Source organism: Notolepis coatsorum (assembly GCF_963971535.1).
Source record: "Notolepis coatsorum genome assembly, chromosome: 8".
NCBI classification, from domain to species: domain Eukaryota; kingdom Metazoa; phylum Chordata; class Actinopteri; order Aulopiformes; family Paralepididae; genus Notolepis; species Notolepis coatsorum.
Genome location: NC_140172.1, coordinates 150835294 through 150851505, shown reverse-complemented (window position 1 = coordinate 150851505; position 16212 = coordinate 150835294). Strand labels below are relative to the sequence as shown.

General features: G+C 48.4%; 1 protein-coding gene across 1 annotated transcript in view; it reads right to left on the bottom strand.

Annotated features, from left to right (window-relative positions):
• Nucleotides 1-16212, bottom strand: part of igsf9bb (immunoglobulin superfamily, member 9Bb) — a gene marked incomplete at both ends in the record, with an annotated part of 506998 nt that overhangs the window by 264450 nt on the left and 226336 nt on the right. Inside the window, 1 exon segment of the mRNA XM_084319954.1 lies at nt 7695-7846. Within this exon segment, the coding sequence (XP_084176080.1) occupies nt 7695-7846 (152 nt within the window).

The window sequence follows — 16212 nt, the reverse complement described above, 5'->3', positions numbered from 1 at the left end:
AGAGCGACGGTACAAGATTACAAATGCTTTCACCAGCCAAGAAATAGGACTATCGCAGTACACCTACCCTGTCACCAAGTTGATGGATAAATATGTGCACCTGCGCCAATTACCTATCCCGCTCATAGACGGCGCTACCCCGACCCTGCTGATAGGCTCCGACCATGCAGAACTCATAGTCCCGATTGACCGGGTCCATACAGGCCCCCGAGGCTGTCCTGCAGCAGTCGAGACCCGCCTAGGGTGGACCCTACAAGGCCCCCTCGCTAAATCTCTCAACCGAACAGCAGCCACTAGCTGCTTCCACTCCAGAACGACAGAAGAAGACACCACTCTCCTGCAGCATGTCGAGAGGCTATGGACCCTAGAGACAATGCCCTTTAAGAACGAAAAGAAAGATATTCGCTCTAAAGAAGACATTTACGCCATCAACCTACTCGAGCAGGGGACAAAGAGAGTCACAGTCGGCGGAGTGATGAGATACGCAACTCCACTCCTGAGGCGAGAGGGAATGCCCACCTTTCACGCAAAGAAAGACGCCACGGAGCGCTATCTATTGAACACGGAGCGGCGCCTAGCCAAAGACCCCGCTCAAGAGACTGTGTACCGCGCTGAGATTGAGAAGCTAATCACAGCGGGACACGTAACAAAGATTGACATTAAAGAGGCCGATCAGACGACCGAATCATGGTACGTGCCGCATCACAAGGTCCATCACAACGGCAAGGATCGCATTGTGTTTAACTGCAGCTACCAGATCGGATCCCAAAATCTGAATAAAGAGCTCCTGCCCGGCCCCACACTCGGCCCCTCCCTACTAGGCGTGCTACTGCGCTTCCGCCAGGACAAGGTGGCTATCAGCGGGGATATCAAAGGGATGTTCTTGCAGGTGAGACTAGTAGAGGAGGACAAGCCTCTGCTGCGGTTCCTATGGAGAGAGAAGATCGGAGATGAGAACCCAGCCATCTACCAGTGGGAAGTACTCCCCTTCGGAACCACATGCAGCCCGTGCTGTGCTACATTTGCACTACAGAAACACGTCACAGAGGACCCAGCAGCAGATGAAGAGGTCCAACACAGTGTGAAGAACAGTTTCTACGTGGACAACTGTTTACAAAGCGTTTCGACTCAAGAAGAATCCGAGGCTCTCCTAATCAAGTTACGCGCCTCCCTGATCAAAGGCGGCTTTGATCTCAGGCAGTGGGCCAGCAGTGACCCGCACGTATTGCGCAGCCTCTCCTCCGCGGACAAGGCTGCCAGCAGCGAGACCTGGATGGCGACAATCCCGGGAGAAGCCCAAGAAATGACACTAGGACTAGTCTGGCGCTTCAAAACAGACTCGCTCCACTATAGACACAAACCCTTGGCTCCAGAGCAGGGAAGGTCGACGGCGATACCGACCACCAGACGGAGTCTGTACAGAACACTCGCCAGACAATATGACCCGTTGGGATGTATTCTACCTTACACCACCAGGGCAAAGATGATTGTACGAGCACTATGGGACAAGGACCAGGGCTGGGACGACCCAATACCCGCACACCTTGCCTCAACATGGAGAGAGTGGGAGACGGAACTCCGCTCACTCCCAGGCGTCAATATACGCCGCAGCTACTTCCCATCCACAGTGAGGCCAGAGACATGCGAGATTGATCTACACGTCTTCAGCGACGCCTCCGAAGTAGCCTACGGATCGGTGGCCTACCTGCGTGCCCAAGAGAAGGGAGGAAAGATACACACTGCTTTCATCCTGGCCCGCTCAAGAATAGCCCCACGTAAGCAACAATCTATCCCACGTCTAGAGCTCTGCGCAGCCCTCGCAGGAGCGCATCTAGCCACGTTAATCCAACGTGAACTCACCATTCCGGTGCACAGAACAATCTTGTGGTCAGATTCCACGACAGTACTCACATGGATCAAGTCTGATTCATGCAGATACAAAGTCTTCGTGGGAGTCAGAGTCACCGAGATTCAAGAGTTAACAGAAGAAGCGAGCTGGCGGTATGTGGACACCAAACACAACCCAGCTGACGTCATCACCCGGGGAATGTCTCTGGATGACCTAACCCGTCGCAACATCTACAGTGACGGACCAGAATTCCTCAAGCTCCCGGAAGGAGATTGGCCTACGCCCACCCCGCGGGAAGCAAGTAACGAGGAGGCTGAGAACAAGAAACCTATGTTCTGTGGACTGAGCACAGTCGCCTCCACAGACCCCAACATCGATGACTGCATTACCCTAGAGAGTGCGCAGCAAAGAACATTCCTGCGGCACCACCCAGAGATTCAGTCCACCACTGACATGTCAGCAGCTGACTACGAAGAAGCAGAACTTCTTCTACTACAACGAGCCCAGAGAGACTCGTTCCCCGATGAGCTAGACTGTCTACAGGGAGGAAACCCTGTCCCATCAGACAGCAGACTGATTCACCTGGCACCAGAGAGTGACGCCCATAATCTCATCAGAGTGGGTGGTCGCCTGCGGAGAGCCCCCGATCTACCAGATGACATTAAGTACCCGATCGTCCTGAACAGCCGACACAAGGTCACAGAGCTGATCATAAAGAAATACGACGAGGATGTACACCACGCAGGAGCAGAGAGAGTCTTCGCGGAGATCAGACGTCGTTATTGGATATTGCAAGGGAGAGAAGCAGTACGGCGCTTCCAGCGAACCTGTCTAGACTGCCGTAAGTGGCGCGCGCAGCCCAGCATACCACGGATGGCTGACTTACCCCCCTGTCGCCTCCGAATCGGCGACAAGCCATTCCACTCCACAGGCATGGACTGCTTTGGCCCGTTGTATATAAAGAGAGGAAGAGGCACCGAGAAGCGGTGGGGTATTGTATTCAAATGCATGACCACCAGAGCGATACATATCGAGCTCCTTCCGACCATGAGCACAGACTCATTCCTTATGGCATTCCGAAGATTCACATCACGGAAAGGAAAACCGTCTACATTGTTGTCTGATCACGGGACCAACTTCAAAGGCGGAGAAAGAGAGCTGAGAGAGAGCTTCCAAGCTATGGGCCCAGAATTTAAGACCCACCTCGCTCCATCCCAGATTGACTTCCAGTTTAATCCCCCGAACGCACCCCACTTCGGTGGAACCTGGGAACGAGAAGTACGTTCTATAAAGACAGCCCTGTACGCCGTACTTGGGGCCCAGACTGTGGCGGAGGAAGTCCTAATGACAGTCCTCACGGAGATCGAGGGAGTATTGAACTCAAAGCCCCTCGGTTACGTCTCCAGTGATGTAGCAGATGTCGACCCAGTCACCCCCAACACACTCCTAATGGGGCGGCTGGACCCCGCGCTACCCCAGACAATGTACAGGCCTGAAGAAGCGAACGGCCGAAGAATGTGGAGGTACAGCCAAGTACTAGCTGACAAGTTTTGGAGCAGCTTCCTACTTCACTACCTACCGTCTCTACAGACCCGCCAGAAGTGGGTAAAAGAGAGACAATTTGACAGAAGGAACAGTCGTCATGATTATTGACCAGTCACTACCCAGAGCTATGTGGCCGGCTGGCCGCGTAAGCAAAGTGATCACCGGTGCCGATGGCAAGGTCCGAGCAGCTGAAGTACTCGTCCAAGGGCGCACTTACACACGTCCCGTGGCGAGGCTCATAGAACTGCCCCGACTCCCAGATACTATCGATGATGACCATGACCCCATGACTTTGTGAGTTGACTGACCCTTACAGCGGACCTTGAGTGGTAGACAGTGCGGTTAATCTGTCTCTGCTTAGCTAATTAGGTGGGACTAATTAGGGGGCGGCCGTTGTGAAGGATCAGATTAAACCGAATATATATATTTATTTATATATATATATTTAATTGTATTTGTATATCGTTTGATATCCCCTGTATATTCCTTGTACAATATGCATTGAATATCCCTTTAGTCTACTAAACAGCCCATAATAGTTTCATTCTACCATTGGACGAGAACCTGGCGCCAGGTTGCCATACCCCTAGGTCCAAGTTCAATCGTGCCGCCTAACATGTCGTGGCAAGCCCCGGTTCCGCGCAGGAATATGTCGGGCGAAATACGAATGGTACTATTTGTTCATAGCGCATATATATATGGCGCAAGTAAAGTAGAACTTTCCTTTTAGTCCAGTTCTTTACCCTCCAACAGAGTGACAGACGCAAAGCCTCCCCACGACGCACGTGTGGTGTAGTAAGGCCTACTTGGCCCCAGAATAGGCATTGAGATATCGTGTAGATTAATAGTTGAATAGTCATAGTTTGGCACTATACCGTCGAGTTGGACGTATTCTATTAAGCTAATAATAGTCTATTTATGTATGGTGCATCGTTCGGTTAGAGTTCTAAAGTTATCAGTACCCCCATCGTTCCTGACGTTATCTGGACGCTTAACCAGGCTGAGCAGACCCCCAGTGGTGCTTGCATCCGAGGAGCTCCGGGCCAGGGTGACCGGACCTGTATATTGGATTACTCTACCCGGACGACGGCGAGCCTTCCACGGCTTGGATTATGCTTTGGGTGCTTTGATTATTCCATGGATAAAGGCCAACACTGCGGAGTGTTGGAACTACCCCCCGGAGAGGACTCCAGGTGAGACGGCGCTCTACACCAGTGAGGTCGCCTCACGTCTCTCCGTTGTGGACCGGCAGCTACCGTCCACAGAGGGTCCAGCTGTATTCGTCTGCGGACCGAGGTTCTGTGGGCACCGTGTTCAAGACTTTGAATTCTCCCAAGACACCGTCGGCCAGATGGGATACCGCCAGCGGCTTCTCTAACCCCCCCCTCCTACTGTCTTACAACCAGCGGGACCCCCCCCCCCCTTAGTGTATCCAGCTATAATCATTTAAGTACCATCGCTATTGTTTCCTAAATATTCCAGGTTGTATACTTACTCCCTGCGTAACCAGAGATTGGACATTCAATGTTGATTTACCTACGAATACTCATTTGCCATAAAAGTGCATATTTCATATTTCAAATCATAAATGTAATTAAGTGAACGTTGTATATACCTTTTGCTATATTAAACCTTCGATTTGGTACATTTGTGTGGATTCGTTTCATCAGGTGGGAAAGTGTTCATCATACTTATATCATGTACTGGATGGCCAGAAGTTAAAGTACAAGAGGTAGTGGTATTAAATATCATATCTAACAATACAGTCAGGGAATTGTACCCCTCAGTTACAGTAACGCTTAAAATGTATTATTATTGCAGCGGCAAAAGGCGCAGTGGAAAATTTTGGGTGCACCTAAATTATGTGCTGGTGCACCTAAATGAAAAAGTTAGGCGCACTGGTGCAACCAATGTAAAAAGTTTGTCTGGAGCCCTGTCCCTATAGCTGTACCCTCTTTGTGATAGGCCACTCCCACTGCCACTCCCCCTTTTAGCCAATTGGCATGAACACACACATACACACACGCTTGACCGCCATGCCAAACCTCAACCTGTGGCCGCTGGAGAGTGGAGAAGTTTTCGTGGGCCGACCAACCAACTGACCGACAGAGTGACCTATAGAGCTGCTGCTAATAAAGATGTAATTTAAAGAAGATGTCAGTCATTGATGTCACGTCACGGCAGTAGGGACACCGTACAGCTGTGAGTGCCGTCCTTCGGATGAGACGTTAAACCGAGGTCCCGACTGTATTCAGTCGTTAAAGAACCCCAGGGCGTCTATCGCAAAGAGTTCCTGGCCATAATTCCCAATCACGTCTCTACCATCAAGCCACCTAATCATCCCTTCCCCTTAATTGGCTGATATCAATCATTGTCTCCGGAGCCGTTCAGCCACACTGTGTAGTGTGCCTGGTGCCAGTGTATGGCAGCCATTGAGCCTGCGTAGCCCAAGGTTGGGTGCTACACAGTGGTGGTGAAGAAGGCAATTTCCACCCTACATTGAGTGTCTAGAATAGCGCTGTATAAAACACAATGATCATTCATTCATCATACTGATCTATGAACAAGTCCTGTCATGTTAATAATTGATCCACGGTGTGGGTGAGAGGCTAGTGTTGCCAGATGCAGCAGATAATAGACTAAATGGATGTTCCCCAGCTGGATATGTACCACGACACCGCCGGTCGCCTCACATCGCAGCCGGGCAAATGAACAGAGACTGAAATTAACTTTAGATCTCCGGGGCAACGGACGGTACATCATGTAATTTTAGTTTTACTTACGCATTTTATAATTACCTAAACATTAAATGTTTGCCACTTTATTTGTCAAACACGTCCTACCCCGAAGTTGTTGAAATGGTCCAACTTCTTTAACATTTCAAGAATCTGTTTTCTCGGAGCTGCCGTGATGAATTGAATGCGACTTGGAGTGAAAATTACGAATTTTGTGTTCAAATCAAGATGTCAACAGACAAATCGTGAGCTTAGAATGATATGGTTCTATCTGCGTTCAGGTTGATTCAGAGATATTGAGGATCAAAGTTTTCACATCCCAGCTGGCATAGGTGTTACGTAGTAGATTCAACGCGTATAGCTCATTAAGACCACCATCCTACCTAAAGTACACACTATCAAAATTGTTGATTGGAACATTTCGAAATGTTTGGAGTTCAAAACGCACAACCTTATTATACAGTAACTCCAACTGTGTTTTTGGAGATGGAACCTTTTTTATTTTCTGAATTACAGACCAGGAAAATACTATATGAAAGAAATGACACCACAGAGGCATTACCGGTAATTAACAAACACCCAATGAAAGCAATAACAAAATTGACAAAAATGGCAGATGGAACCATATAATTCTAAGCTCACAAAATATAAACTACAAGATATCAGCTACATAACCTATATATATTAGGGATGCTCGATATTGGCTTTTTTACCTATACCGATATTGTCCAACTCTTAATTTCCGATACCGATATCAACCGATATCAACCGATACCGATATATGCAGGGTTTCCCCCCCCAAAAAATTGAATAATTTCAGGTAATTAACATTACATATCTCTTGTTGTGGAATTAACACAACATTATGCATACTTTTGACAATAAATAAAATCAGAATTTGTTCTTACTTGCTTGCCTGGGTAAATAAAGGTTATAGAAATGCAAAAAAAAGAAAAAAATCACATTTTAATGCCGATATCGGCCGATAATATCGGACATCTCTAATATATATATATATATTGTCAGTGGATATGCGTGGCAGCTGTAGTTAGTTAAATTTGACATCTGGCTGGTGAATTAGAATCTTATAGAAAGAAAAGGCTAGCAGAAACTCTTGACTGGTTGAAGGCTTCAGATGTCATTGATTGTAAAGGATTTGCAACCAAATATGAAATATGATGCTTATGTTAATTTGCAAATTACAATTACTTTTAGTTCTGTAAATTGGGGGGACTATGCATGACCATTTAGACAATTCCTAGTCCACCCGATATGGACGTAAACACTCAAAATCTGTTGTTTAACCTCATAGTCCATTTTAACCCTTTCACTGCCGCACTACCAAACGGTTAACCCTTTCACTGCGACAATACACAGGTTAACCCTTTCACTGCCACACGACAGCAGGTTAACCCTTTTACTGCCACACGACAGCAGGTTAACCGTCGGTAGTGTGATGGTAAAGGGTTAACCTTCTGTAGTCTGGCAGTGAAATGGTAAAATCCACTGTGCTTTGTGATATTTTGTGCCATGTTACTGTGTCCAGGTTCAGACTGCAAGCGTACCTTGTACTTGGCACTGTTGACCAGGAGGTTGCCCTCTCGTAGCCAGCTGACGGAGGGCTTGGGGTTACCGAAGGCGATGCAACTCAGGGTGGTGCTGCCCCCCTCCTTTGCCTCCACGTACTGCGGGGGCGTGTCTGTGAACGTGGGCGGAGCTGAGGAATCACGAGACAGAGAAGTAGATTAGATTAGATTAGATTAAAATGTATTATAATAATAATAATAATAACTTTAATTGTATTGCACCTTTCATACAGGGAATTGCAGTTCAAAGTGCTTTACGTCAGTAAGAAATAAGACATAACATCTGTGTAAAACAAGCGGCAAGAGCAAAGCATAAGGTGGGATAAAATAATGCACATATATTAATCAACTAATATCAGAACCTCACATTCTAATAGGCTTCTTGAATTTCAACATGATAAAGGTAATAGTATGCACCCAGCTGATAGTGGGGCGTAAAAATGAAAGTAAAAATAAGTCAAATAATAGCAAGGGTAAGATGAGCACAAAGTGCAGACATATAGAATCACAGTTTTGCACATTAGGATCTAACATCCCAACAGGCCACTTTGTTTAATATGGTTTGATTCAGTTTTATTAGAATAGAAAAGACATGAAATGAGCAGATAAAGTGCAGACATATAAAAAAAAAAATCATCGTAAAATGAAAAGAAGTTTGGCATCCAACCAGAGAGCAAATGTAACCGTAAAGTGCAACAGCAATATACAATGTATAAGTGATTAAACTGGGTATAAAACACATAAATTGGTACTACTGAGTTTAGTGCTAATCAGATGTATATACAGAGTTGTAGTATGATATGTACATTATGTGTACATATGTACAAAACACAATAATTTAGACCAAACAAGCACTGTGATTGGACCAGACACATTCCACCAATACTACAAGGAGCAACATAATAGATATTGTCAGATTGGTTGACCTTGGCATATTTACAGTAAACAAATCCGGCAACGTGGCTACATGAGTAGAGCTCTGGACTCATGATCAAAAGATCACCGGTTCGAGCCCCGGTCAAGGCCGTTGTCGGAAAGTGGTGTTGTTGTCCAGCAGCGGGCATTCTGTCCTCTGGACTTGTCAGTAACAATGCCCCAGTTACAGTGATAGGGACACCGTACAGCTGCGAGTGCCGTCCTTCGGATGAGACGCTAAACCGAGGTCCTGACTGAATTTGGTCGTTAAAGAACCCAGGACGCCTATCTAAAGAGTAGGGGGTTCCCCGACGTTCCTGGCCAAATTCCCAATCAGGTCTCTGACATCAAGGCCACCTAATCATCCGTTCCCCTTAATTGGCTGATATCAATCCCTGTCTCCTGAGCCGTTCAGCCATTGTGTGTAGAGTGATGTGTGCCTGGTGCCAGTGTATGGCAGCCATTGAGCCTGCATAGCCCAATGTTGGGTGCTACCAGTGGTGGTGAAGGAGGCAATTTCCACTCTACATTGTGGGGAGAGCTTTGAGTGTCTAGAAAAGCGCTATATAAATGTAATGAATTATTATTATTATTATTATTAAATGAGACCATTGCCGACACAATTGGTTCTCGCCTAATTCTCATGATAAGACCACATTTCCCATAAACCCTGTTGCTTCCTGTTGCAGGGGTCTGTTCCCGCCCCTCAGCGAAGGGCTTGTTTTGATGAGGGTGAACAGCCCGTGCTAACCGTGAACGTGGAGTCGTTGTTGTTGACGAAGCACGTTTTGTTTGGAAAGGCTTCCTTTGCGCCACAATGCCTTCAGCAGAAGCCCTGTGGATCCGACCCCAACACACGACATCAACACAAAGACACAGGTCATGTTCCTGCAGTAATGCTGTCAAGGTAAATGATATATTGACGTCAAAATCCTTATAATTGTGCCTTTAACCCTTTCACTACCAGACTCCAGACGGTTAACCCTTTCACTACCACACTATCGAAGGTTAACCCTTTCACTACCACACCAGCAAAGGTTAACCCTTTCACTACCACACCAGCAAATGATAACGTTAGGTTATGACTATAACCAAGTTCTGTTAGTTAGGGGCGATGCTTGGCTTCGCCTTCTGCACTATCTCGCGTACGTGCACGCGTACTGAATAAACCACAAATGTACCTCTAATACCAGTATTAGTCTGACCACACCCCTCATCAGCTTACCTTCATAAGCAGGTGTGTGGTCACCTGCTCTCCTCCTTCCCAAGCTTTCACCACAAGGTGAGGTCAAGGGCTGCAGCGGCCGTCCGAAGCCAAGCATCGCCCCTAACTAACAGAACTTGGTTATAGTCATAACCTAACGTTCTGTATCGTTAGTGGCTTAGCTTGGCTTCGCCTTCTGCACAAGGGAGGCCAAGCGGAGCCACTTGGCTGACAAATACACCCCGCTGACAGCCCCCCAAAACCATCAGAACAGGGAGGGCCGAGCCCCCCCGACCCCCCCTAATGGAGGGTATCCCCCCTATTAGAGGCTTCACGGGAAGGCGACGGACCCGACTGTGCGAAGAGCTCTCAAGCAACTTAACGCACAGGGTGAGCAGACCGTGGCTTGACCCACGACTACACACACGCACAACCCGCATGCCACCCGGGAACGAACGGAGGAACAACCTCGTTACTGCCCCCAGAATCACGGGGTCAAGGGCAAACCCAACCCCGTGGCAAGGCCGTAGCAGCGGAGCACGAAGGAAGACCCAGACCCACCAAAAGGACTGGACTCCCTGGAATGGGGGCCCGGAGAAGTCCATGATGCCAGCATCAAGACCCCACCAGGTGGGCACGTAGTGCCCCGCCCCCCACATCGCCAGCGTATTCGGACAAAGGCCCCTCAGTTACTGCACCTGGTATTCCCAGGCGGAACCAACCAGGCCAGTAAGCCGAGCGGGCCCCGTCCCCCCAATAGTACACCGCCTGGCACACTGACCCTGCAGAATAGGCAGTCAGCATGGCCGTAAGCACACAAAAAAGGTTAACCAACGGAAGCAGGCAGCGCACCGGGGAAAAACCAGGCAACAGGCTGTTAACCCTAGCCTGGAGACTGCGGACGAGACAGGCGCCAGAGGGGACAGCTGAACACAGCCGCCCCGGCGGAAGGAGCGTAAGCTGGCGGTGTTGCATGACCAAGCCTCCATTTAACAACCCCCACCCAGAGGGGTCGAGGCAGAGAAGGCTGACACGATTGGCAGACGTCATGAACGTGCAGGGGCACCCTCAACCGGTGAACCCGGGAGTTGACACTGCTCCAACACACCAGGGAATCAACCACCTCGGTGTTACCCAATGCGGTGGTTGTTCCTATAACCCCTCAAGAAAAAACTCCAAAACACACCTGCGGGTATACACCGGCTATACCGCAGTACAAGTGTTTCAGTTTCCAAAAAGGGTTAACCCAGGCCTACGGGTCGCAAACATCACTTCGGACCGGGCCTGGCGGTACGGGAAGCACAGGGTCACCAGAGGAGGTCAAAAAACCACCCCCACAGGCCCCTCTTCGCCATGCGTGAGAGAGGAGCGAAAAACAATGGAGAACCAGCCCCTAAGCACACCGTTCCTGGTATTCCCCGGCGGTCTCCCAACCAAGTACTAACCAGGACCAACCTGTGTAGCGGCCGAGATCCGACGAGATCGAGCGCGTACAGAATGGCATGGCTGTAAGCCATGACGACAGTGCTGAGTAAAAACATACCCAACCAGGGTCTCCATAGCGCTTAACCCTGTGACACCCAGACCGACCTGGCATTTTTCCCCCTGAAAAAAGCCCAAGTCCCTCAGGGTACCAGAACAGCAGATCTGCATCCCCGGCGGACAACGGGTTCAACTGATCTGGACCAGCGTGACCAGAACCAGTCCCGTGCCCTAACCACGCCGACATGCCCCAGGAAAAGGGCAGATATGCGTGTTGATCTTAACATGAAAAGAAGGCGCCACCCAGACGTCGGGACGAACCGCGCCTGGTGGCCCACCCCAAGGGCGTGAGACCCCACTACATATGTTCAGATCCATCCCGTCATCATCCCCCAGACATGAACGAGGATCCGTCGACAACCCACCCAGGTCATGGGATGTGGTCGCCGGAAGAGGAAAAACCCCCATCTCAGTTGCTTTATAAAAACGCTGTTTCAACCACAAGCAACTAAGGCGTGCCAGTCAATCGCCTGTATACAGCGAGCTAGCACTATACGTGCGTCGGGACACACCCCCATCAATGAACAGGCTATTTAGACCTGCCATTGAATCCCCAAGGCGCCCAGGGGAACGACAAGAGGGGTGTGACACTCCCTAACTCCAACACTTCTGGAATAGAAAGAAGGAAGCATCAACAGTATGTATCCCAGTCTACACAGCCGGGGTAAAAAATGTTCACATTTTTACATCCCACCACCCTCCCATAGGAAAGAGACGGGGATCCCCAGAGAGACTTCCCACGCGAGCTGTACAGATTGAAAAGAATATATTGCACCTTGAGCCATGTAAAAAACTGGTTTTAGGGCCTCCGGGGAAGAGGCACCGAACCCATACACACTCAATAAACGAATTGAATCGAATATACATACAATAGAAAAGGACCCTTCTAGAGGGTCCACTCACTTTGACAATCTGAGGAGGAAGGCTCTGTACTCTGATGGAGGCTTCCTCACATGGATCACATGGAAGAAGGAGTCCGAACTCACAGAAGGCCTGAGTAGGCGCTTGGTGAGGAGGAGCCCTGACCACCCCCCCTGAAAACAGATCCATCACATGGACCTGAACAGCACACGGAAGTCCTACCAACAGAGACGCGCACGGTGACGTACTCTATGGCGGGGGAATTCCTGCGGTGCACACGCCCAATATACCAGGCCGTGGGACCAGGAACTCCCTCCCCCCCCCCCCCCCCCCCCCCGTAACGTGCCGAACCGCCACGTGACGGGAACCTTGAAGGACAGGGGGTGTACCCCTGACCGACAGACAATGGGGAGAGGAAAGGTTACCAGTTCACCCCTTTACGACCCCACACCCATGATACGACGTAACGACAAAAAGAGAATATGACACAGTCATAGTCAGCTCTATGAAGCGTTTCACAGCTCCACACAGCGCACGAGCTAACCTGCTATCTGATTTTTACTAAGGAAAAACACAGAATAGAGAGGGCTCTAAGAACCCCGGTCCAACATACACATGTGCTTCTGTGGCCAGTACAACCCAGTTGTAGGTCACATGACACACACAACCCATCATCATCACAATGAGAGAATACATCATTCTTGATTAGTATCGACCACAGGCCTTGCTAAACACACATGACAGCAACCAAACCAATTTCCCTTTAGGAAATAAGTTTCTCCAGCAGATTTAGCACAACCTCAGCAATCAAGCTGAGAGTTACATCGTATCCCTACCACACAAAAGACACAATTAATGCACAACATGTCTGATAGGAGGTGATAAAGTCCCCAGGGAACCGGGGGGGGAAAAACACAATCCTCCTATTTTACCCTCAATACGGCCAGTTAAAACAGGAAAACCTGTTAATGTGTGAACTCACTGTCCATTGTCATTACAGTCTGAGAAAGAACATTCTTTTACTCACTCGTCACCAAGCATAGCTTCATAGGTTAGTTGCCTTAGTAGTGAGTACACGGTACACATAAACACCATGATGTTTCTCACACAACAACCAGATCAATACATCACGACCTGCACGGAGAAGCTACTGCCAGCGACAAAAACAGCTCACACACAACCCGCAACGTATCTCAAATGCATTGCAACAACACACGTTTTGGGAAAAAACACCGTCATTCACAATACATTTAGCAAGGTAAAACCAGAAGACGTGTTATGAGGGTCTGGCCAACCCCGTACCTGCCCGGAACGCAGATCAGCGAAGTGCAGTCACAAGCGTCCCGTGTTGTTCGATCCGGGCAGCGTCGCCGCTCCACCAGTCGCTACAGTCCTCTTTGTTGACGCAATCCCCGTCTAGGCTCGGGCAGGGTTGACGAACATCCCCTGTCAAGGATGACGTCGTGGTCAAGAGTGTAAAACATGTTAAAAATCAAAGCACGTTCAACAGAATAGCATCAAGCTAACGGCTGCTCCAGCCGTTCGGGTGCTATCGCTTCCGCTCGCGAGACGCCGATCTACGACGCACGCGATCAGGAGCGAGCTCCCGGCGGCGCGCGAGAAGCCAAGCTCCCCGCGCCAGGCCACCGACCGGCTAACCGTAAGCTATGAACATGTAAACAATGACATAACACTCACCCAGACAGGCCGCCGTTCTGAACCCTCCTCACTTTTTAAGAGAAAAGAGAAAACAAGACGTCAACACCGCTTCACAACGGTGACAATAACACGTCCGGCGGAATCAGCACAGTACCAACTGGCCTGTATAGCTGACTTTGAACATGAATCTGCCGCTATCGCACATTACATGCACATATCCCCTCGTGAAGGAATACTCTCATTTGGATATGAAAGATGGGGTCTTAACACGGTGACAGAGAGAATCCACTCGTCCAGAACACACAGGGATCACCAGTGTCAATGGTCGCGGCCCACTAGTTAAAACTATAATGGTCGCCAGACCAAGGCCTTCTGTCGCCTAGACGGCTAAACAAAGGACCCTAGCCTGGGGCCGGTTTCCATAAACTTTGTCTAGTAGCCCCCATAGCACTAACAGACAAGTGGAGCCCGCCAGCAAACACTACTCACCCAACCTGGAACGCACCGCTCCTCACAACAGCGGCATGTCCGACAGTTCAGCTGTGGCTTGACAGGTTTCACCCCAACAAACACAGCAAGGAACTGCAGTTGAGAAGCATGCAGCGGCGTGCTCCCAATACGAAAACCGGTGGAGGGTTTGTAGAATGATCATCATCTTCTAGACACTCCAGTACGAAGACAATATCGCCGTATTTTCTCGAAAATAGTGAGAGAGAAAATAAAGATATGATGTCAACGTATCCTTGTTTCCCAAGCTGTTCCTAATCCAATTTCTTCCATCATGGTGTCAAGTGTGGGGATCTACCGAGGCACCTCTTCCTTGTGGTGAAAGCGAGAAGGAGGAGAGCAGGTGACCACACACCTGCTTATGAAGGTAAGCTGATGAGGGGTGTGGTCAGACTAATACTGGTATTAGAGGTACATTTGTGGTTTATTCAGTACGCGTGCACGTACGCGAGATAGTGCAGAAGGCGAAGCCAAGCTAAGCCACTAACGATACAGAACCCTTTCACTACCACACTCCAGACGGTTAACCCTTTCACTACCACACTATCGAAGGTTAACCCTTTCACTACCACACCAGCAAAGGTTAACCCTTTCACTACCACTAGACGGTGACCGTCTGTAGTGTGGTAGTGAAATGGTTAACCGTCTGTAGTGTGGTAGTGAAAGGGTTAAGATTGTGCCTGGGAAGCTCCGACTTACATAATAAATAAAATGGTAAACGGTGCATTTATATAGAGCTTTTATCCAAAGCGCTTTAGAATTTTTGTTCCTCACATTCACCCATTCACTCACCGACGGCGGAGGCTATCATGCAAGGTGCCGACCTGCTCATCGGGAGCAGTTAGGGGTTAAGTGTCTTGCTCAAGGACACTTCGACACGCTGCCCGGGAGAAGCCTGGAATCAAACCGGGAACCTTACAACTACCAGACGACCGCTCTACCTCCTGAGCCACTGTCGCCCCCAGAGGACCAGAGTAATACACACACACATACATATTTATATATATATACAGGTGCAGCTCGATAAATTAGAATATCGTGGAAAAGTGATTTTATTTCAGTAATTCAATTCAAAAAGCAAAACTCTTGTAGATTATAGATTCATTACACACAAAGTGAAATATTTCAAGCCTTTATTTGTTTTAATTTTGATGATTATGTCTTACAGCTCATGAAAGCCCAAACTTCTGTATCACCAATAAAATAAAATAAAATAGATGTATTTTTCTTTTGTATATAGAAATGTCGGCCTTCTGAAAAGTATGTTCATGTATGTTCACTCAGTACTTGGTTGGGGCTCCTTTTGCACAAATTACTGCATCAATACAGCTAAATATATAGACTTTTCCACAATATTCTAATTTATTGAGCTGCACCTGTATATATGTACTATACAAAACATAAAACTAACTACGGTATAAAAATACAGTAAACCTATCTATAAATATTCGATCATATGAATATGATAGAATAAAGATCGCAGGCTCTCTGTCATTCTCCCAGTCTTGACACGTCACAGCATGGGATGCATCACGTATAGGTTACATACTGTAGGCCTGGGGGAGAGCGAGGCCGCCCGGTAAAATGCAGAGTAAGACACTAAACCTCCACGCTGCTCCAGGGGTCACCCTACAGTACACGCTCTCCAGTGGACTATCTGTACGTGTATCCAGGAGGGATATGCCCTCACACACATCCCCCGTGTGAATACAATAACCTTCTTCTTTCAAACGGATGACAAACGCAAGAAGGACCTTATCAAATTTTTTTGTCCATTTCAATAATACATCAACTGGTTTGAAAGGCACG